The sequence below is a fragment of the Cherax quadricarinatus genome, chromosome 54 (genome assembly GCF_038502225.1).
Source record: "Cherax quadricarinatus isolate ZL_2023a chromosome 54, ASM3850222v1, whole genome shotgun sequence".
Classification (NCBI taxonomy): domain Eukaryota; kingdom Metazoa; phylum Arthropoda; class Malacostraca; order Decapoda; family Parastacidae; genus Cherax; species Cherax quadricarinatus.
The window spans coordinates 19004725-19027453 of record NC_091345.1 but is presented as its reverse complement, the minus strand read 5'-3'; the positions used below and the strand labels follow the sequence as shown (position 1 = coordinate 19027453).

At 52.0% G+C, this 22729-nt stretch overlaps 1 protein-coding gene and 1 long non-coding RNA gene across 2 annotated transcripts in view; one reads left to right on the top strand and one right to left on the bottom strand.

The window, feature by feature from the left end:
- The first annotated feature begins 2294 nt into the window (after positions 1–2294).
- Positions 2295–22729, top strand: part of LOC138854308 (uncharacterized) — a 28143-nt gene continuing 7708 nt past the window's right edge. The window contains exon 1 of the long non-coding RNA XR_011393509.1: positions 2295–2597. This is a non-coding gene — a long non-coding RNA (uncharacterized lncRNA). The remainder of the gene's footprint in view (positions 2598–22729) is intronic.
- The window catches only part of LOC128706043 (solute carrier organic anion transporter family member 74D), a 47898-nt gene continuing 42665 nt past the window's right edge, over positions 17497–22729 (bottom strand). Inside the window, exons 14-15 of the mRNA XM_070096676.1 lie at positions 21838–21939; positions 17497–21320 (exon numbers count right to left, since the gene is read on the bottom strand). Coding sequence (XP_069952777.1) covers positions 21052–21320; positions 21838–21939 — 371 coding nt within the window. The 3' untranslated portion in view covers positions 17497–21051. The remainder of the gene's footprint in view (positions 21321–21837; positions 21940–22729) is intronic.

Here is a 22729-nt window from a genome sequence, read left to right as displayed (position 1 = left end):
CTGTCTGACTTTTTTGGGTTATCCTAGGTTCTCTACACATATGCTGCTATGTATGATAATTCTATGTAACTGTATTTGTGTATACCTGAATAAACTTACTTACTTACTTACTTACTTAATCTTGTCCCCCAGGATGCGACCCACACCTGTCGACTAACACCCAGGTACCTACTTGCTTGCTAGGTGAACAGAAGAAAAGGTGTAAGGAAATGCGTCGAATGACTCAAGAAATCGTAATGACACTATTGCAAACAAACCATACCCCCGGCCGGGATTGAACCCGCGGTCATAGACTCTATGACCGCGGGTTCAATCCCGGCCGGGGGTATGGTTTGTTTGCAATCGTGTCATTACGATTTCTTGAGTCATGTTGACGGCAGTGAAGGGACTTGAGCTAGAGTTCGTCACGGCCACGCTAGCTGGAGATTCGTCTGTAAAAACTTGCATTTGTGGTCACAGTGGTGCCTGTGCTAACCTTCCTATGGTGTAGAAATATACCTAGTTGGATGAATCTTATTGTGGCTAGCTGGTCTAGTGGCTAACGCGACGGGCTGGAGTTTTGAGACTCTATGACCGCGGGTTCAATCCCGGCCGGGGGTATGGAAATGCGTCGAATGATGATGATGATGATGATGATGATGATGATATTCGTATTATTAACCTGGGGCGTTAGCAGCACCGAATAACCTACTAAAGTCAGGCTATCAGACTGGCTTATTTCCCATGGGGGTCTTTGAAGCCCCTTTCCCAGGATGTCATCTACACCTGCTCACTGCTAGGGGCAGCAGGTGTCGAGAAAGATACCTAACGTTTACCAAGACTCGCGATGAGAGTTTGTGAGGGATTTTAAAGGAAGCTATTAGTACAATAAGCACCACATTGTATTATACATCCTCTGTAACATAGTTTGGCGAACATCTGTATTTGATTTTTAAAATTAATTGCACCCCATTGTGTGGCATCCTTGATGTCTAAGTAACATTGTGTGGCATCCTTGATGTCTAAGTAACATTGTGTGGCATCCTTGATGTCTAAGTAACATTGTGTGGCATCCTTGATGTCTAAGTAACATTGTGTGGCATCCTTGATGTCTAAGTAACATTGTGTGGCATCCTTGATGTCTAAGTAACATTGTGTGGCATCCTTGATGTCTAAGTAACACTGTGTGGCATCCTTGATGTCTAAGTAACACTGTGTGGCATCCTTGATGTCTAAGTAACATTGTGTGGCATCCTTGATGTCTAAGTAACATTGTGTGGCATCCTTGATGTCTAAGTAACATTGTGTGGCATCCTTGATGTCTAAGTAACATTGTGTGGCATCCTTGATGTCTAAGTAACATTGTGTGGCATCCTTGATGTCTAAGTAACATTGTGTGGCATCCTTGATGTCTAAGTAACATTGTGTGGCATCCTTGATGTCTAAGTAACATTGTGTGGCATCCTTGATGTCTAAGTAACACTGTGTGGCATCCTTGATGTCTAAGTAACATTGTGTGGCATCCTTGATGTCTAAGTAACATTGTGTGGCATCCTTGATGTCTAAGTAACATTGTGTGGCATCCTTGATGTCTAAGTAACATTGTGTGGCATCCTTGATGTCTAAGTAACATTGTGTGGCATCCTTGATGTCTAAGTAACATTGTGTGGCATCCTTGATGTCTAAGTAACATTGTGTGGCATCCTTGATGTCTAAGTAACATTGTGTGGCATCCTTGATGTCTAAGTAACATTGTGTGGCATCCTTGATGTCTAAGTAACATTGTGTGGCATCCTTGATGTCTAAGTAACATTTACAAGTTAGAACATTAACTATGTTTACTTAACACTCTCATAAGCCCACAGAGGCAACAGTTCTTTGTTCAACCACGTTGTTCTGGTCGACCATGTGTGGGCTCAGGGTGTTCAGATCAACACAGCAGACATGTGATCGAGCTTGGGTGATGAGCCTCGGGGTGGTCAGACCACAGCAGACGAACAAACCAAGAGGATTATTTAAACCCAGAGGTGCATATCTGGCAGTGTATATACACTGAAGCTTTCCTGAAGAGTAAAAAACACTAACTAACCATTAGTGTTATTATCGAGACGTCAACAGACTATCAGCTGGTAATAATACGTCTCACACAAACAAATCAGCGGTGCTTTAAGGCAGTGTCATGACTGCGCCTGTTGATGCACTTCTCCTGCTTATGTAAGGACACGGAGGCCGAGGCCTCTCTCACATTCAGTGTATCTTCTCACAATGCTTTTTTTTTCTCTCTCTCTTTGTTCGTAAATCTGGCAAGAGGCAAGTTGACAGGCAGGGCCAGGAGTAAGAATCGAGCCCTGTCACACACACACAACGATAGTCACCCCATATCGATCTTATGTGTGGTAGTCAAAGGATTACAGAGGCACACAATTGGTCGAGGGACTGGACACTAACATCTGTGTTTAATAAGCTAGTTAAAGTGGTAATGAACTATTTATTAAATACAAAACATTAATAAGTTTACAGTTATGAATTCAGTCACAGAACATTACAATGTAGTTCGTTATATGTGTTTATGAATCGCTACAGAGGGCCAAATCAGAATATTTTTTCCAGAATGGCAGGTAATGTATTACTGTGGATATAACACTTATATGTTTCTTGAAAGTTAAAGAGTGAGTTGTCTCTGAGTTTATTAGTTTTAGTACATTTGTCCAGATAATGACACAATGGGTGACAATAGTTGACCTGTGGCGCTGCTCACACCCACAAGTCTACTCAGTTTATTATTCAATGTGTCGTAGAACTGTTGCTTCGTCTGCATGATAGAAACTTGGAGAAAAATTCGACATGGCATGAAGATCATTACCACCGTTAAAACATTATCTATCGTGTCTGATGTTTCTCAGTACACTCGTTACATCTTCAGAATCTCTCATTTACAAACGAAATATGCGACAGGGAATAGATACAAATGTAATTTGGTTTCTGCACATATTGTCTTCGATTATCAAATTTGTTCCAGTCACTTCAGATTATATTCAGAACCGGAAGCCTCTTAGATTTATTTTGTCTAGTAAAGGTTTTCCTTTGAGGATTATTAACACATATATATTGGTAGAACTTTAGTTGTTGGTCTACCGGAGAAAATAATTTATTTTCCCATTGTTTACTGGGGTAATAAATCATATAAGTTGTCGTAGACTTTCTGAATTATTTTCGGTATTTTATCTCCAAATTATGCTTAGAATCTTTTTCAAATTACAAAATACAATCCAAAGAAATTATTTTTAATGTTCACGATTACAGTCCTAGTAATCTTGAATCTTCTATAGTTAAGAAATCTGTGTGTGTGTGTGTGTGTGTGTGTGTGTGTGTGTGTGTGTGTGTGTGTGTGTGTATGTGTGTGTGTGTGTGTGTGTGTGTGTGTGTATGTATGTGTGTGCCTGTGTATTAGGCATCATGTACAAGAAAAACAAAGAAACAGACACACAGAGCTTCTCATTACCAAGCCATGACACAGAGTGACTGAGAAACACTGGTGGTCGCCCCAGTATTTTCCAGGTCACAGTCGTAGCCTGGTAGTCAGTCAGACAGGGACCTGCTGGTAACACAGACGCTGCTTATAGTTTAACATCATTATGTACTCCATACTCATCCTGTGTGCGGTAGGCAAGAGATTACAGAGGTGCATAATGGATAGGATATATATATATATATATATATATATATATATATATATATATATATATATATATATATATATATATATATATATATATATATATATATATATATATATATAGAGAGAGAGAGAGAGAGAGAGAGAGAGTATATATACACTGGTGGAGTACAGGTGACAAGCCATCTTAATGACTCTCAAAATTAACCAGAGACAAAGGTAAATTTTATTTTTCGTGGGTCATACCAATGGATAACAACGCAGAACTTTGAAAATAACGAAGAACTAATAATGGAAATATTACCAGTATTCTGATGGTGGAGAGATGATAGCCCCTAAGGGGTCACCCAACCCATGGAGGTCATTCAGGTGTAAGGAAGGGGGGGGGGAAGGGTAGCTCTAACTCCTTGGATCAAGTGCCCTTGAAGGGTTACACGTGATGGAAATAGTTATATCGTTGACTTTTTCAGTTCAGTAATTATGGACGTGACCAGGAAATTTTCATGTTACTGTGGGGAGGTCGGCAGAGGTCGTCAGAAGTCATCAGAGGTCGTCAGAGGTCGGCAGAGGTCGGCATAGGTCGGCATAGGTCACCTTAGATCACCAGAGGTCGCCAGAGGTCGGCGTAGGTCGGCATAGGTCAGCAGATGTTGCCAGAGTTAGCAAGAGGTCACCAGAGGTCGCCAGAGGTCGACAGAGGTCGGCATAGGTGAGCGTAGGTCGGCAAAGGTCGGCATAGATCAGCAGATGTTGCCAGAGGTCGGCAGAGGTCGGCTTAGGCCACCGGAGATCACCGGGGGTCGCTAGAGGTCACCAGAAATCGGCAGAGCTGGCCAGAGGGCGGCAGAGGTCACTAGAGGTCGGCAGAAATCGGCAGAGGTCAGCAGAAGTCAGCACAAGTCGGCAGAGGTCAGTAGAAGTTGTTAGAGGTCGCCAGAGGTCCACAGAAGTCGGTAGAAGTCACCAGAGGTCGGCAAAGGTCGACAGAGGTCAACAGAGGTCGGCAGACGTCAGCAAAGGCTGTCAGAGGTCGTCAGAGGTCGTCAGAGGTCGTCAGAGGTCGTCAGAGGTCGTCAGAGGTCATCAGAGGTCGTCAGAGGTCGTCAGAGGTCGTCAGAGGTCGTCAGAGGTCGTCAGAGGTCGTCAGAGGTCGTCAGAGGTCGTCAGAGGTCATCAGAGGTCGTCAGAGGTCATCAGAGGTCGTCAGAGGTCGTCAGAGGTCGTCAGAGGTCATCAGAGGTCGTCAGAGGTCATCAGAGGTCGTCAGAGGTCGTCAGAGGTCACCAGAGGTCGTCAGAGGTCGTCAGAGGTCGTCAGAGGTCGTCAGAGGTCGTCAGAAGTCATCAGAGGTCGTCAGAGGTCGTCAGAGGTCGTCAGAGGTCGTCAGAGGTCGTCAGAGGTCGTCAGAGGTCATCAGAGGTCGTCAGAGGTCGTCAGAGGTCGTCAGAGGTCGTCAGAGGTCGTCAGAGGTCGTCAGAGGTCGTCAGAGGTCGTCAGAGGTCGTCAGAGGTCGTCAGAGGTCATCAGAGGTCGTCAGAGGTCGTCAGAGGTCGTCAGAGATCGTCAGAGGTCATCAGAGGTCATCAGAGGTCGTCAGAGGTCGTCAGAGGTCATCAGAGGTCGTCAGAGGTCGTCAGAGGTCGTCAGAGGTCATCAGAGGTCGTCAGAGGTCGTCAGAGGTCGTCAGAGGTCGTCAGAGGTCATCAGAGGTCGTCAGTGGTCGTCAGAGGTCATCAGAGGTCGTCAGAGGTCGTCAGAGGTCGTCAGAGGTCGTCAGAGGTCATCAGAGGTCGTCAGAGGTCGTCAGAGGTCGTCAGAGGTCATCCGAGGTCGTCAGAGGTCGTCAGAGGTCGTCAGAGGTCGTCAGAGGTCATCAGAGGTCGTCAGAGGTCGTCAGAGGTCATCAGAGGTCGTCAGAGGTCGTCAGAGGTCGTCAGAGGTCATCAGAGGTCGTCAGAGGTCGTCAGAGGTCGTCAGAGGTCATCAGAGGTCGTCAGAGGTCATCAGAGGTCGTCAGAGGTCGTCAGAGGTCGTCAGAGGTCGTCAGAGGTCGTCAGAGGTCGTCAGAGGTCGTCAGAGGTCGTCAGAGGTCGTCAGAGGTCGTCAGAGGTCGTCAGAGGTCATCAGAGGTCGTCAGAGGTCGTCAGAGGTCACCGGAGGTCGTCAGAGGTCGTCAGAGGTCGTCAGAGGTCGTCAGAGGTCGTCAGAGGTCCTCAGAGGTCGTCAGAGGTCATCAGAGGTCGTCAGAGGTCGTCAGAGGTCATCAGAGGTCGTCAGAGGTCGTCAGAGGTCGTCAGAGGTCGTCAGAGGTCGTCAGAGGTCGTCAGAGGTCGTCAGAGGTCGTCAGAAGTCATCAGAGGTCGTCAGAGGTCGTCAGAGGTCACCGGAGGTCGTCAGAGGTCGTCAGAGGTCATCAGAGGTCGTCAGAGGTCGTCAGAGGTCGTCAGAGGTCGTCAGAGGTCGTCAGAGGTCATCAGAGGTCGTCAGAGGTCGTCAGAGGTCGTCAGAGGTCGTCAGAGGTCGTCAGAGGTCGTCAGAGGTCGTCAGAGGTCGTCAAAGGTCGTCAGAGGTCGTCAGAGGTCGTCAGAGGTCGTCAGAGGTCGTCACCGGAGGAAGTAAAACCACGTTGGTTAATGTTAACTTTATTTTTATTGAATAATAATTATATTAATATTTTGTGATCTTAATGAGCTAAGACAACATCATGGTGGGTGCGGTGACTCGACCCCCCTGCAACCATCATGGTGGGTGCGGTGACTCGACCCCCTGCAACCATCATGGTGGGTGCGGTGACTCGACCCCCCTGCAACCATCATGGTGGGTGCGGTGACTCGACCCCCCTGCAACCATCATGGTGGGTGCGGTGACTCGACCCCCTGCAACCATCATGGTGGGTGCGGTGACTCGACCCCCCTGCAACCATCATGGTGGGTGCGGTGACTCGACCCCCCTGCAACCATCATGGTGGGTGCGGGGACTCGACCCCCCTGCAACCATCATGGTGGGTGCGGTGACTCGACCCCCTGCAACCATCATGGTGGGTGCGGTGACTCGACCCCCCTGCAACCATCATGGTGGGTGCGGTGACTCGACCCCCCTGCAACCATCATGGTGGGTGCGGTGACTCGACCCCCTTGCAACCATCATGGTGGGTGCGGTGACTCGACCCCCTTGCAACCATCATGGTGGGTGCGGTGACACGAACCCCCTGCAACCATCATGGTGGGTGCGGTGACTCGACCCCCTTGCAACCATCATGGTGGGTGCGGTGACTCGACCCCCCTGCAACCATCATGGTGGGTGCGGTGACTCGACCCCCCTGCAACCATCATGGTGGGTGCGGTGACTCGACCCCCCTGCAACCATCATGGTGGGTGAGGTGACTCGACCCCCCTGCAACCATCATGGTGGGTGCGGTGACTCGACCCCCCTGCAACCATCATGGTGGGTGCGGTGACTCGACCCCCTGCAACCATCATGGTGGGTGCGGGGACTCGACCCCCCTGCAACCATCATGGTGGGTGCGGTGACTCGACCCCCTGCAACCATCATGGTGGGTGCGGTGACTCGACCCCCTGCAACCATCATGGTGGGTGCGGTGACTCGACCCCCTGCAACCATCATGGTGGGTGCGGTGACTCGACCCCCCTGCAACCATCATGGTGGGTGCGGTGACTCGACCCCCCTGCAACCATCATAGTGGGTGCGGTGACTCGACCCCCCTGCATCATGGTGGGTGCGGTGACTCCATGCAACCAGCATGGTGGGTGCGGTGACTCGACCCCCTGCAACCATCATGGTGGGTGCGGTGACTCGACCCCCCTGCAATCATCATGGTGGGTGCGGTGACTCGACCCCCCTGCAACCATCATGGTGGGTGCGGTGACTCGACCCCCTGCAACCATCATGCACTCGACCATCATGGTGGGTGCGGGGACTCGCCCCCCTGCAACCATCATGGTGGGTGCGGTGACTCGACCCCCCTGCAACCATCATGGTGGGTGCGGTGACTCGACCCCCCTGCAACCATCATGGTGGGTGCGGTGACTCGACCCCCCTGCAACCATCATGGTGGGTGCGGTGACTCGACCCCCCTGCAACCATCATGGTGGGTGCGGTGACTCGACCCCCCTGCAACCATCATGGTGGGTGCGGTGACTCGACCCCCCTGCAACCATCATGGTGGGTGCGGTGACTCGACCCCCCTGCAACCATCATGGTGGGTGCGGTGACTCGACCCCCCTGCAACCATCATGGTGGGTGCGGTGACTCGACCCCCCTGCAACCATCATGGTGGGTGCGGTGACTCGACCCCCCTGCAACCATCATGGTGGGTGCGGTGACTCGACCCCCCTGCAACCATCATGGTGGGTGCGGTGACTCGACCCCCCTGCAACCATCATGGTGGGTGCGGTGACTCGACCCCCCTGCAACCATCATGGTGGGTGCGGTGACTCGACCCCCCTGCAACCATCATGGTGGGTGCGGTGACTCGACCCCCCTGCAACCATCATGGTGGGTGCGGTGACTCGACCCCCCTGCAACCATCATGGTGGGTGCGGTGACTCGACCCCCCTGCAACCATCATGGTGGGTGCGGTGACTCGACCCCCCTGCAACCATCATGGTGGGTGCGGTGACTCGACCCCCCTGCAACCATCATGGTGGGTGCGGTGACTCGACCCCCCTGCAACCATCATGGTGGGTGCGGTGACTCGACCCCCATGCAACCATCATGGTGGGTGCGGTGACTCGACCCCCCTGCAACCATCATGGTGGGTGCGGTGACTCGACCCCCCTGCAACCATCATGGTGGGTGCGGTGACTCGACCCCCCAACCATCATGCACTCGACCCCCTGCAACCATCATGGTGGGTGCGGTGACTCGACCCCCTGCAACCATCATGGTGGGTGCGGTGACTCGACCCCCCTGCAACCATCATGGTGGGTGCGGTGACTCGACCCCCTGCAACCATCAAGGGGTGCGGTGACTCGACCCCCCTGCAACCATCATGGTGGGTGCGGTGACTCGACCCCCCTGCAACCATCATGGTGGGTGCGGTGACTCGACCCCCCTGCAACCATCATGGTGGGTGCGGTGACTCGACCCCCCTGCAACCATCATGGTGGGTGCGGTGACTCGACCCCCCTGCAACCATCATGGTGGGTGCGGTGACTCGACCCCCCTGCAACCATCATGGTGGGTGCGGTGACTCGACCCCCCTGCAACCATCATGGTGGGTGCGGTGACTCGACCCCCCTGCACCCATCATGGTGGGTGCGGTGACTCGACCCCCCTGCAACCATCATGGTGGGTGCGGTGACTCGACCCCCCTGCAACCATCATGGTGGGTGCGGTGACTCGACCCCCCTGCAACCATCATGGTGGGTGCGGTGACTCGACCCCCCTGCAACCATCATAGTGGGTGCGGTGACTCGACCACCCTGAAACCATAATGGTGGGTGCGGTGAGTCGACCCCCATGCAACCATCATGGTGGGTGCGGTGACTCGACCCCCCAACCATCATGGTGGGTGCGGTGACTCGACCCCCCTGCAACCATCATGGTGGGTGCGGTGACTCGACCCCCCTGCAACCATCATGGTGGGTGCGGTGACTCGACCCCCCTGCAACCATCATGGTGGGTGCGGTGACTCGACCCCCCTGCAACCATCATGGTGGGTGCGGTGACTCGACCCCCCTGCAACCATCATGGTGGGTGCGGTGACTCGACCCCCCTGCAACCATCATGGTGGGTGCGGTGACTCGACCCCCCTGCAACCATCATGGTGGGTGCGGTGACTCGACCCCCCTGCAACCATCATGGTGGGTGCGGTGACTCGACCCCCCTGCAACCATCATGGTGGGTGCGGTGACTCGACCCCCCTGCAACCATCATGGTGGGTGCGGTGACTCGACCCCCCTGCAACCATCATGGTGGGTGCGGTGACTCGACCCCCCTGCAACCATCATGGTGGGTGCGGTGACTCGACCCCCCTGCAACCATCATGGTGGGTGCGGTGACTCGACCCCCCTGCAACCATCATGGTGGGTGCGGTGACTCGACCCCCCTGCAACCATCATGGTGGGTGCGGTGACTCGACCCCCCTCCAACCTAAATGGTGGGTGCGGTGACTCGACCCCCTGCAACCATCATGGTGGGTGCGGTGACTCGACCCCCCTGCAACCATCATGGTGGGTGCGGTGACTCGACCCCCCTGCAACCATCATGGTGGGTGCGGTGACTCGACCCCCCTGCAACCATCATGGTGGGTGCGGTGACTCGACCCCCCTGCAACCATCATGGTGGGTGCGGTGACTCGACCCCCCTGCAACCATCATGGTGGGTGCGGTGACTCGACCCCCCTGCAACCATCATAGTGGGTGCGGTGACTCGACCCCCCTGCAACCATCATGGTGGGTGCGGTGACTCGACCCCCCTGCAACCATCATGGTGGGTGCGGTGACTCGACCCCCCTGCAACCATCATGGTGGGTGCGGTGACTCGACCCCCCTGCAACCATCATGGTGGGTGCGGTGACTCGACCCCCCTGCAACCATCATGGTGGGTGCGGTGACTCGACCCCCCTGCAACCATCATGGTGGGTGCGGTGACTCGACCCCCCTGCAACCATCATGGTGGGTGCGGTGACTCGACCCCCCTGCAACCATCATGGTGGGTGCGGTGACTCGACCCCCCTGCAACCATCATGGTGGGTGCGGTGACTCGACCCCCCTGCAACCATCATGGTGGGTGCGGTGACTCGACCCCCCTGCAACCATCATGGTGGGTGCGGTGACTCGACCCCCTGCAACCATCATGGTGGGTGCGGTGACTCGACCCCCCTGCAACCATCATGGTGGGTGCGGTGACTCGACCCCCCTGCAACCATCATGGTGGGTGCGGTGACTCGACCCCCCTGCAACCATCATGGTGGGTGCGGTGACTCGACCCCCTGCAACCATCATGGTGGGTGCGGTGACTCGACCCCCCAACCATGCAACCATCATGGTGGGTGCGGTGACTCGACCCCCCTGCAACCATCATGGTGGGTGCGGTGACTCGACCCCCCTGCAACCATCATGGTGCGGTGACTCGACCCCCCTGCAACCATCATGGTGGGTGCGGTGACTCGACCCCCCTGCAACCATCATGGTGGGTGCGGTGACTCGACCCCCCTGCAACCATCATGGTGGGTGCGGTGACTCGACCCCCCTGCAACCATCATGGTGGGTGCGGTGACTCGACCCCCCTGCAACCATCATGGTGGGTGCGGTGACTCGACCCCCCAACCATGCAACCATCATGGTGGGTGCGGTGACTCGACCCCCCTGCAACCATCATGGTGGGTGCGGTGACTCGACCCCCCTGCAACCATCATGGTGGGTGCGGTGACTCGACCCCCCTGCAACCATCATGGTGGGTGCGGTGACTCGACCCCCCTGCAACCATCATGGTGGGTGCGGTGACTCGACCCCCCTGCAACCATCATGGTGGGTGCGGTGACTCGACCCCCCTGCAACCATCATGGTGGGTGCGGTGACTCGACCCCCCTGCAACCATCATGGTGGGTGCGGTGACTCGACCCCCCTGCAACCATCATGGTGGGTGCGGTGACTCGACCCCCCAACCATGCAACCATCATGGTGGGTGCGGTGACTCGACCCCCCTGCAACCATCATGGTGGGTGCGGTGACTCGACCCCCCTGCAACCATCATGGTGGGTGCGGTGACTCGACCCCCCTGCAACCATCATGGTGGGTGTGGTGACTCGACCCCCCTGCAACCATCATGGTGGGTGCGGTGACTCGACCCCACTGCAACCATCATGGTGGGTGCGGTGACTCGACCCCCCTGCAACCATCATGGTGGGTGCGGTGACTCGACCCCCCTGCAACCATCATGGTGGGTGCGGTGACTCGACCCCCCTGCAACCATCATGGTGGGTGCGGTGACTCGACCCCCCTGAAACCATCATGGTGGGTGCGGTGACTCGACCCCCCTGCAACCATCATGGTGGGTGCGGTGACTCGACCCCCCTGCAACCATCATGGTGGGTGCGGTGACTCGACCCCCCTCATGCAACCATCATGGTGGGTGCGGTGACTCGACCCCCCTGCAACCATCATGGTGGGTGCGGTGACTCGACCCCCCTGAAACCATCATGGTGGGTGCGGTGACTCGACCCCCCTGCAACCATCATGGTGGGTGCGGTGACTCGACCCCCCTGCAACCATCATGGTGGGTGCGGTGACTCGACCCCCCTGCAACCATCATGGTGGGTGCGGTGACTCGACCCCCCTGCAACCATCATGGTGGGTGCGGTGACTCGACCCCCCTGCAACCATCATGGTGGGTGCGGTGACTCGACCCCCCTGCAACCATCATGGTGGGTGCGGTGACTCGACCCCCCTGCAACCATCATGGTGGGTGCGGTGACTCGACCCCCCTGCAACCATCATGGTGGGTGCGGTGACTCGACCCCCCTGCAACCATCATGGTGGGTGCGGTCGACTGCAACCATCATGGTGGGTGCGGTGACTCGACCCCCCTGCAACCATCATGGTGGGTGCGGTGACTCGACCCCCCTGCAACCATCATGGTGGGTGCGGTGACTCGACCCCCCTGCAACCATCATGGTGGGTGCGGTGACTCGACCCCCCAACCATCATGGTGGGTGCACTCGACCCCCCTGCAACCATCATGGTGGGTGCGGTGACTCGACCCCCCTGCAACCATCATGGTGGGTGCGGTGACTCGACCCCCCTGCAACCATCATGGTGGGTGCGGTGACTCGACCCCCCTGCAACCATCATGGTGGGTGCGGTGACTCGACCCCCCTGCAACCATCATGGTGGGTGCGGTGACTCGACCCCCCTGCAACCATCATGGTGGGTGCGGTGACTCGACCCCCCTGCAACCATCATGGTGGGTGCGGTGACTCGACCCCCCTGCAACCATCATGGTGGGTGCGGTGACTCGACCCCCTGCAACCATCATGGTGGGTGCGGTGACTCGACCCCCCCTGCAACCATCATGGTGGGTGCGGTGACTCGACCCCCCTGCAACCATCATGGTGGGTGCGGTGACTCGACCCCCCTGCAACCATCATGGTGGGTGCGGTGACTCGACCCCCCTGCAACCATCATGGTGGGTGCGGTGACTCGACCCCCCTGCAACCATCATGGTGGGTGCGGTGACTCGACCCCCCTGCAACCATCATGGTGGGTGCGGTGACTCGACCCCCCTGCAACCATCATGGTGGGTGCGGTGGACTCGACCCCCCCCCCCTGCAACCATCATGGTGGGTGCGGTGACTCGACCCCCCTGCAACCATCATGGTGGGTGCGGTGACTCGACCCCCCTGCAACCATCATGGTGGGTGCGGTGACTCGACCCCCCTGCAACCATCATGGTGGGTGCGGTGACTCGACCCCCCTGCAACCATCATGGTGGGTGCGGTGACTCGACCCCCCTGCAACCATCATGGTGGGTGCGGGGACTCGACCCCCTGCAACCATCATGGTGGGTGCGGTGACTCGACCCCCCTGCAACCATCATGGTGGGTGCGGGGACTCGACCCCCCTGCAACCATCATGGTGGGTGCGGTGACTCGACCCCCCTGCAACCATCATGGTGGGTGCGGTGACTCGACCCCCCGCAACCATCATGGTGGGTGCGGTGACTCGACCCCCCTGCAACCATCATGGTGGGTGCGGTGACTCGACCCCCCTGCAACCATCATGGTGGGTGCGGTGACTCGACCCCCCGCAACCATCATGGTGGGTGCGGTGACTCGACCCCCCTGCAACCATCATGGTGGGTGCGGTGACTCGACCCCCCTGCAACCATCATGGTGGGTGCGGGGACTCGACCCCCCTGCAACCATCTTGGTGGGTGCGGGGACTCGACCCCCTGCAACCATCATGTTGGGTGCGGCGACTCGACCCCCTGCAACCATCATGGTGGGTGCGGGGACTCGACCCCCTGCAACCATCATGGTGGGTGTGGGGACTCGACCCCCTGCAACCATCATGGTGGGTGCGGGGACTCGACCCCCTGCAACCATCATGGTGGGTGCGGGGACTCGACCCCCTGCAACCATCATGGTGGGTGCGGGGACTCGACCCCCTGCAACCATCATGGTGGGTGCGGGGACTCGACCCCCTGCAACCATCATGGTGGGTGCGGGGACTCGACCCCCTGCAACCATCATGGTGGGTGCGGGGACTCGACCCCCTGCAACCATCATGGTGGGTGCGGGGACTCGACCACCCTGCAACCATCATGGTGGGTGCGGGGACTCGACCCCCTGCAACCATCATGGTGGGTGAGGGGACTCGACCCCCTGCAACCATCATGGTGGGTGCGGGGACTCGACCCCCTGCAACCATCATGGTGGGTGCGGGGACTCGACCCCCTGCAACCATCATGGTGGGTGCGGGGACTCGACCCCCTGCAACCATCATGGTGGGTGCGGGGACTCGACCCCCTGCAACCATCATGGTGGGTGAGGGGACTCGACCCCCTGCAACCATCATGGTGGGTGCGGGGACTCGACCCACTGGAACCATCATGGTGGGTGAGGGGACTCGACCCCCTGCAACCATCATGGTGGGCGCGGGGACTCGACCCCCTGCAACCATGATGGTGGGTGAGGGGACTCGACCCCCTGCAACCATCATGGTGGGTGCGGGGACTCGACCCCCTGCAACCATCATGGTGGGTGCGGGGACTCGACCCCCTGCAACCATCATGGTGGGTGCGGGGACTCGACCCCCTGCAACCATCATGGTGGGTGTGGGGACTCGACCCCCTGCAACCATCATGGTGGGTGCGGGGGCTCGACCCCCTGCAACCATCATGGTGGGTGTGGGGACTCGACCCCCTGCAACCATCATGGTGGGTGCGGGGACTCGATCCCCTGCAACCATCATGGTGGGTGTGGGGACTCGACCCCCCTGCAACCATCATGGTGGGTGCGGGGACTCGATCCCCTGCAACCATCATGGTGGGAGCGGGGACCCGACCCCCTGCAACCATCATGGTGGGTGCGGGGACTCGACCTTCTGCAACCATCATGGTGGGTGCGGGGACTCGACCCCCTGCAACCATCATGGTGGGTGCGGGGACTCGACCCCCTGCAACCATCATGGTGGGTGCGGGGACTCGACCCCCTGCAACCATCATGGTGGGTGCTGGGACTCGACCCCCTGCAACCATCATGGTGGGTGCGGGGACTCGACCCCCTGCAACCATCATGGTGGGTGCGGGGACTCGACCCCCTGCAACCATCATGGTGGGTGAGGGGACTCGACCCCCTGCAACCATCATGGTTGGTGCGGGGACTCGACCCCCTGCAACCATCATGGTGGGTGCGGGGACCCGACCCCCTGCAACCATCATGGTGGGTGCGGGGACTCGACCCCCTGCAACCATCATGGTGGGTGCAGGGAGTCGACCCCCTGCAACCATCATGGTGGGTGCGGGGACTCGACCCACTGGAACCATCATGGTGGGTGAGGGGACTCGACCCCCTGCAACCATCATGGTGGGTGCGGGGACTCGACCCCCTGCAACCATCATGGTGGGTGCGGGGACTCGACCCCCTGCAACCAGATATAGACCAGAACACCTACACATCAACACGTACTCACAATTAAACACATACACAGGAGGAGGCCAATTCAAGAATATGATGAGAGTAACAGAGACATGGTGGACACACTGGCAGAGGTGGCCAGAAGGGCCCATGTGGGGCAGGGCACAGCTACTGGTTGTGGGTGACTTCAATCACAAGGAAATTGACTGGGAAAACCTGGAGCCACATGGGGGCCCAGAAACGTGGAGAGCTAAGATGATGGAGGTGGTACTGGAAAAGATCATGCACCAACACGGTTTGGAACACTATCAGAGAGAGAGAAGAGGGCGATCCAGCAAGACTGGACCTTGCATTCACCTTGAGTAGTTAAGATATTGAGGATATCACATATGAAAAACCCATCGGAGCTAGTGATGACGTGGTCCTGAGCTCTGAATACATAGTAGAGTTACAAAGGGAGAGAGAAACAGGAAGAGTAGGACGAATGAAGCCAAACTACAAAAGAGTTCTCTACACAGGCATGAGGAACTTTCTGCACGAAGTTCAGTGGGAAAGAGATTTGGCAGGAAACTCAGTAAATGATATGTTGGAATATGTGACAACAATATACATGCTGAGGAGAGGTTCGTACGCAAGGGCAACGGAAACAACGAGAAGGCCAGCACGATCCCTTGGTTCACCCAGAAGTGTAGAGAGGCCAAAACCAAAAGATTAGTCGAAGAGTCAGATATGAATATGCACAGATAAGGAGGGAGGCCCAGCGACAATACGAAAATGACATAACAGCGAAACCCAAGTCTGACCCAAAGCTGTTGAATAGTCACATCAGGAGGAAAACAACTGTCAAGGACCAAACAATCATGCTGAGAAGGGAAGGAGGGAGATCACAAAAGACGACCGAAAAGTATGTGAAGAGCTCAACATGAGATATAAAAAAGTATTTACAGTGGAGACAGAAAGGACTCTGGAAACCCAAAGTGGTTGGGTACACCATCAAGTGCTGGACACAAGACATACAGCAGAGGAGGAGGTGAAGAGGCTGCTAAGTGAACTAGATACCTCAAAAGCGATGGGACCGGACAACATCTCTCCCTGGGTCCAGAGAGAGGGAGCAGAGGTGCTCTGCATACCATTTACAACAATCTTCAATACATCTATCGAAATTGGTCGACTACCTGAGGTACGGAAGAGAAGCAAATGCAGTTCCAGTTTTTTAAGAAAGGAGACAGACACACAGCATTAAACTACAGACCAGTGCCACTGGCATGTATCGTTTGCAAAGTCATGGACATTATCAGGGGAAGAGTGGTGGAGCACCTAGAAAGGAACGAGCTTATTCACGACAACCAGCACGGTTTCAGGGAGGGAAAATTCTGTGTCACAAACCTACTGGAGTTCTATGTGAAGGTGACGGTGGTAAGGTAAAAGAGAGAAAGAGAAAGAGGGGTGGGTAGATTGCATTTGCTTGGACTGTAAGAAGGTTTTTGACACAGTTCCACTCAAGAGATTAGTGCAAAAGCTGGAGGACCAGGCAGGTATAACAGGGAAGGCACTGCAATGGATCAGAGAATACCTGTCAGGAAGACAACAGCGAGTCATGGTACGTGGCGAGGTGTCAAAGTGGGCGCCTGTGACGAGCGGGGTTCCACAGGGGTCAGTCTTAGGGCCGGTGATTTTTGTGGTATTGCAGATGATGTGAAGCTAATGAAGAGAATTCAATCGAATGAGGATCAGGCAGGATTACAAAGGGACCTAGACAAGCTGCAAGCCTGGTCCAGCAACTGGCTCCTAGAGTTTAACATCACCAAGTGCAAAGTCATGAAGATTGGAGAAGGTCAAAGAAGACCGTAGACAGAGTACAGTCTAGGAGACCAAAGACTGCAAGCCTCGCTTAAGGAAAAGGATCATGAGGTAAGTATAATACCGAGTACATCTCCTGAGACGCACATCAACCAAATAACTGCTGCAGCAAATGGGCGACTAGCAAACCTAAGAACAGCATTCCGACATCATAGTAAGGAATCGTTCACGATTCTGTACACAGTTTACGTCAGGCCCATTCTGGAGTATGCAGCATCAGATTGGGACCCACACCTGGATAAGCACGTCAAAAAATTAGAAAAAAGTGCAAAGGTTTGCAACGAGACTAGTCCCAGAGTTAAAGGACATTTCTTAAGTGGCGAGGTTAAGGGAAATCAACCTGACGACACTGGAGTGCAAGAGAGAGAGGGACGGGGGACATGATTTATTTATTTATTTATTTATTTAGTAATTTAAGCATACATACAGAGGTACAAAAAATACAGGTAAGAGCAGCATGCCAAAGCCACTTATATGCATAGCATTACGGGCTGGCTTAAAATTAACTTAAGATTAACTAAGCAATGATGAAATCAGTGATAAAACATTATTGTAAACAGATAACTATAAAGCACAAATGAATATTACAAAGACAGGTCATATGGTTGCATGCATTGCTGTACATTCAGTAGAATGGAGTATTCTGTTAGGTAGTGTATTTAAAAAAATAACAAAGTTAGATTGGGTCCTAGGTTTAACATTTGTGTGATATAATTGTGAGTAACATATAGGATATACAATTTATAAGGTTCAGTTATTCAGTATTTATTTGGTTTTGAGTGAGTAAGTGATCTTTGAGAAGAGACTTGAATTTATAAACAGGTAGTGTTTCTTTTATATTTACAGGTAATGAATTCCAGATTTTAGGGCCTTTTATGTGCATTGAGTTTTTGCATAGTGTGAGATGGACACGAGGAACATCAAAGAGTGATCTGTGCCTTGTGTTATGGTCATGTGTTCTGTTGAGGTTGGCAAGGAGATGTTTGAGGGGAGGGTTAATATCAGAGTTAAGTGTTCTATGTATGTAATAGGTGCAATAATAAGTATGGATGTTTTGTATGGTGAGTAGGTTGAGTGTTTTGAATATTGGTGGAGTGTGTTGCCTGTAGTGAGAATTTGTTATCATTCTAACTGCAGCCTTTTGTTGGGTAATTAGTGGTCTGAGATGGTTAATTGTTGTTGAGCCCCATGCACAAATTCCATAGGTGAGATAGGGGTAAATAAGGGAGTGATAAAGGGCCAGGAGGGCTGACTGTGGAACATAGTACCGTATCTTCGATAGTATGCCTACAGTCTTGGAAATTTTCTTAGAAATTTGTTGTATATGTGTATGAAATTTGAGTCTATTATCAAGGTGGATTCCTAAGAATTTTCCCTCTGTTAGCTTTGTGATAGGTGATCCGTTTATCGTTATGTTAAGAGGTACATCTGTAGCTCTGTTACCAAACTGAATGAAGTAGGTTTTGTCAATGTTTAGTGTAAGTTTGTTAGTCCTCATCCAGGTAGATATTTTCTGTAATTCGGTGTTTACAGTATTGGCTAGCGTGACTGGGCTCGGGTAAGAGAAGACGTATGTAGTGTCATCTGCAAAAAGTGTGGGTTTGAGTAATTGCGAAGCATTTGGTAGGTCATTTATGTATAGGAGAAAGAGAAGAGGGCCAAGGACACTTCCCTGTGGGACACCAACTGTAATTGGTTGTGCGGAAGAGCTTGCCCCATTTGCATACACATATTGGCTTCTGTTGCTGAGGTAAGACTTGAGGTAGTTGAGGGAGTGCCCTCTAATACCATAGTGTGACAATTTTACGTGGAGCAAGTCATGGTTAACTGTATCAAAAGCTTTACGTAAGTCAATGAAGATCCCCAGAGGGACTTCTTTTTTCTCTATTGCAGTGTATATATGTTCTAGCATATGTATAATAGCATCATTAGTATTTTTATTAGGCCTGAATCCAAATTGGCAGGGGTTGAGAATGTTTTGGGAGATGAGGTAGGAGTAGATTCGCTTATGAATTAATTTTTCGAAGATTTTTGAGAGAGGGTGTAAATTGGATATTGGCCTATAGTTATTCAACTCTGTTTGGTCTCCTCCTTTATGGATCGGGGTGACCCTTGCTATTTTGAGAACTGTAGGGAAGGTGGAGGATTCAATGGATTTGTTAAAGAGTGTTGCAATGATTGGTGATAGTACGTGTGACGCTTTTTTGTATATAAAGGGTGGTAAGGTATTTAAATCTCCTGCCTTGTTTTTTAGTGTGTTGATAATAAGGGAGACTTCGTATGGGTTAGTCGGAGCTAGGAACAGTGTGTTCGGGTAGTTGCCAGTGAGGTAGTCATTTGGTGGGGTATCTGAGCTTGGGATTTTATTGGTAAGGTTTTGTCCTATAGTGGAGAAGAAATCATTGAGTCTGTTTGCTGTTTCTGTTGGTGGGAGTTGGGGTTCATCTGATTTTGCTAATTTTATTTCGCTATTTCTTGATATCTTTTTTGTTCCCAGAATTTCTGATAGGGTCTTCCAGGTCTTTTTTATATCACCTCGTAAGTTGGATAATCTGTTCTCATAATACAGTTTTTTTGCCCTTCTTATCAGGCTGGTTAGGATTGACGAGTAACGTTTTGTTTAGTCTCTGGTTATGTGACCCATTCTGTACTGTTTTTCATATCGGTGTTTTGTATTTATGGATTTGAGAATGATGGGTGTTAGCCAGGGACTGTTCAGTCTCTTAGTTGTTATGTTTAGTTTTTTTAGGGCAGTGCTTGTTATAGAGGTATTGGGTCTTTTTTAGAAAATTATTAAAACATTCGTCAATATCTGTATAGATTTCTAGCTCAGTGTGCCAGTCAATGTTTGCTACTGCTGTTGTGAAGTTATTAATGGCTGCCTCATTGTGAAGTCTGAAGGTGACTTTAGTAGTGTCTTGGGGTATTTTACCAAGAGTTGTTATGATGAAAGTAGGGTAGTGGTCTGTGGTATTATCTGTAATTATGCCTGATTTTAAAGGGGATATGGTGTTGGTCCAGATGTGGTCAAGTAGGGAAACACTAGTCTCCGTAACTCTTGTAGGTTTTGTTACTGTTGGTAGCAACATGCAGTTACTCATTGTGTTTGTGAATTCAGTAACGTGTGGGTTCCTGAGAGGAACTGACAAGGTGGACAGAGATAGGATGTTCCAGAGATGTGGCACAGCAACAAAGGATCACAATTAGAAGCTGAAGACAGATGAATCATAGGGATGTTAGAAAGTATTTCTTCAGTCATAGAGTTTGTCAGGAAGTGGGATAGTCCTGAGAGTGATGCAGTGGAGGCAGGATCCATACATAGCTTTAAGAAGAGGTATGATAAGGCTCATGGAGCATGGAGAGAGTGGACCTAGTGGCGACCAGTGAAGAGCGGGGCCAGGAGCTATGAATCAACCCCTGCAATCACAATTAGGTGATTACACACACAGACACACAGACACACACACACACATTGATAAGGGAAATACTTCTTCAGCCTCATGTCTCTAAGGCAGAAGAGTATGAATTACGTGAGGAACTGGTGTGTCGAACCTCATCTGCAGTTTCAAGAATAGGTATGACAGGGGTCAGGACGCCTGGAGTCCACAGTTATTAGAAGTTACTGGAGGAGTTAAGAGGTGAGATTCGACCCCCTGAAAGTTGTGAATTAAAGGCTTCCTTGAGCAGGAGGGAGCGCCGCCCCCTCTACTCCCTGATTACTTTGTCTTTGTTGATTTATAAGGCCTCGTGATGACGACTACTGAAGCAAAAAATCAACTTGATTATAACTTCCTGCAGTGAATCAACGCGACAAGGGAGAAAAGTCATCAGTGAACCGACACAACAAGAATAACAACGCTAAAATTACGACAGTCATCGGAAGGAGAAACGTAATGTAAGCAAAGTACACGTATCGAGAAGAGAGAAGACAGTGCTACGCTGGAAGGTTGAGTTCTTCTTCAGTGCGGGCGTGAAGGAGCCTCGGTGTGGGTACAGGTGTAGGTGTGGGCGTCTCAGGGTCTTGGTGTGGGTGTGAATGATCCTGGTGGGCGTCTAGAAGCCTCGACTCCTCATGGTTCTCCTCTTTGGTGTTGGCTGCTGGCTTCTCCAGCTCTACATCATCGTCTCTGTCACCGTAGAGGTCCAGCTCGTGGCTATAATAGTACACTACCAGATCCCCGAACACTGAGATGAAGGTAAACACTGCAACAGAAACGGTAAAGCTGCAACAGAAACGGTAAAGCTGCAACAGAAACGGTAAAGCTGCAACAGTAACGGCAGATGAGAAGATGGCAGCCTTGAAAGGCACGTAATTCCCCCCGTCTTCTTATAACATGTACATTTGTACACTATAATTTATCTTGTCCATAATTACTATCGCATTTGGAAAAATGAGCATATTAATTACAAGACGAGAGAACTTACGTGCCTCTTAACAGGGCATAAACACAGAGGTGTATGTCTCTTTGTGAATATTTACTGTGTGTGCTGGGGTACAGTGTATATACACTATGTACACATACACCTCTCATTGTAGATACACTGAGAGGTATATGTCTCTCACTGTATATATATTGAGGTGTATATACACAGGTAGTTTACTTTCAATCTAAGGTACTACTGTACGCTTAATGGCCTTCCTGCAGTCGAAAGGTTTTGAACCTAATTAGCCCGACAGGTGTGTAATGGGACTATAACGGGTGTGTGTGACAGAACATACCTGCAGGCACCAGGTGTATGATAGTTCTAAACTTGTCAGAATCATAGAGCCAACAGTTGCCCGACACTCCACACGACTGATCCCACACCTGACACGACGAGTCTGGGAATGACACGTGTAGCAACATATTGATAATAATAATAATAATAATAATAATAATAATAATAATAATAATAATAATAATAATAATAATAATAATAATAATAATAATGAGAAACGCTATGTATGAGGCCCCTGTTCACTGTTAGGTGAACAGTGACAGCAGGTGTAAGGAGATCAACATCCAGGTACCTACTTACTGCTAGGTGAACAAGAACAGCAAGTGTAAAGTGACTAACATCCAGGTACCTACTTACTGTTAGGTGAACAAGAACAGCAAGTGTAAAGTGACTAACATCCAGGTACCTACTTACTGCTAGGTGAACAAGAACAGCAAGTGTAAAGTGACTAACATCCAGGTACCTACTTACTGCTAGGTGAACAAGAACAGCAAGTGTAAAGTGACTAACAGCCAGGTACCTACTTACTGTTAGGTGAACAAGAACAGCAAGTGTAAAGTGACTAACATCCAGGTACCTACTTACTGCTAGGTTAACAAGAACAGCAAGTGTAAAGTGACTAACATCCAGGTACCTACTTACTGTTAGGTGAACAAGAACAGTAGGTGTAAGGAATGTTTCCACTCGTCCGGGAGTTGAACCCAGGTCTGTCAGATATGAGCCGAAGTCTCTTAGTCAAGTCACTCGTTACTTAAACTAAGACGACAGGATGTGGTAAAGGGCTCTTGATCCAATGAACTGGAGCTGTCCTTTCTTGTCTGTGCTTCAGATAAGCCTATAATCTAAGAAGCTGCCTTATAACCCACTAACAGCCTTCAATTATACGTGATTAT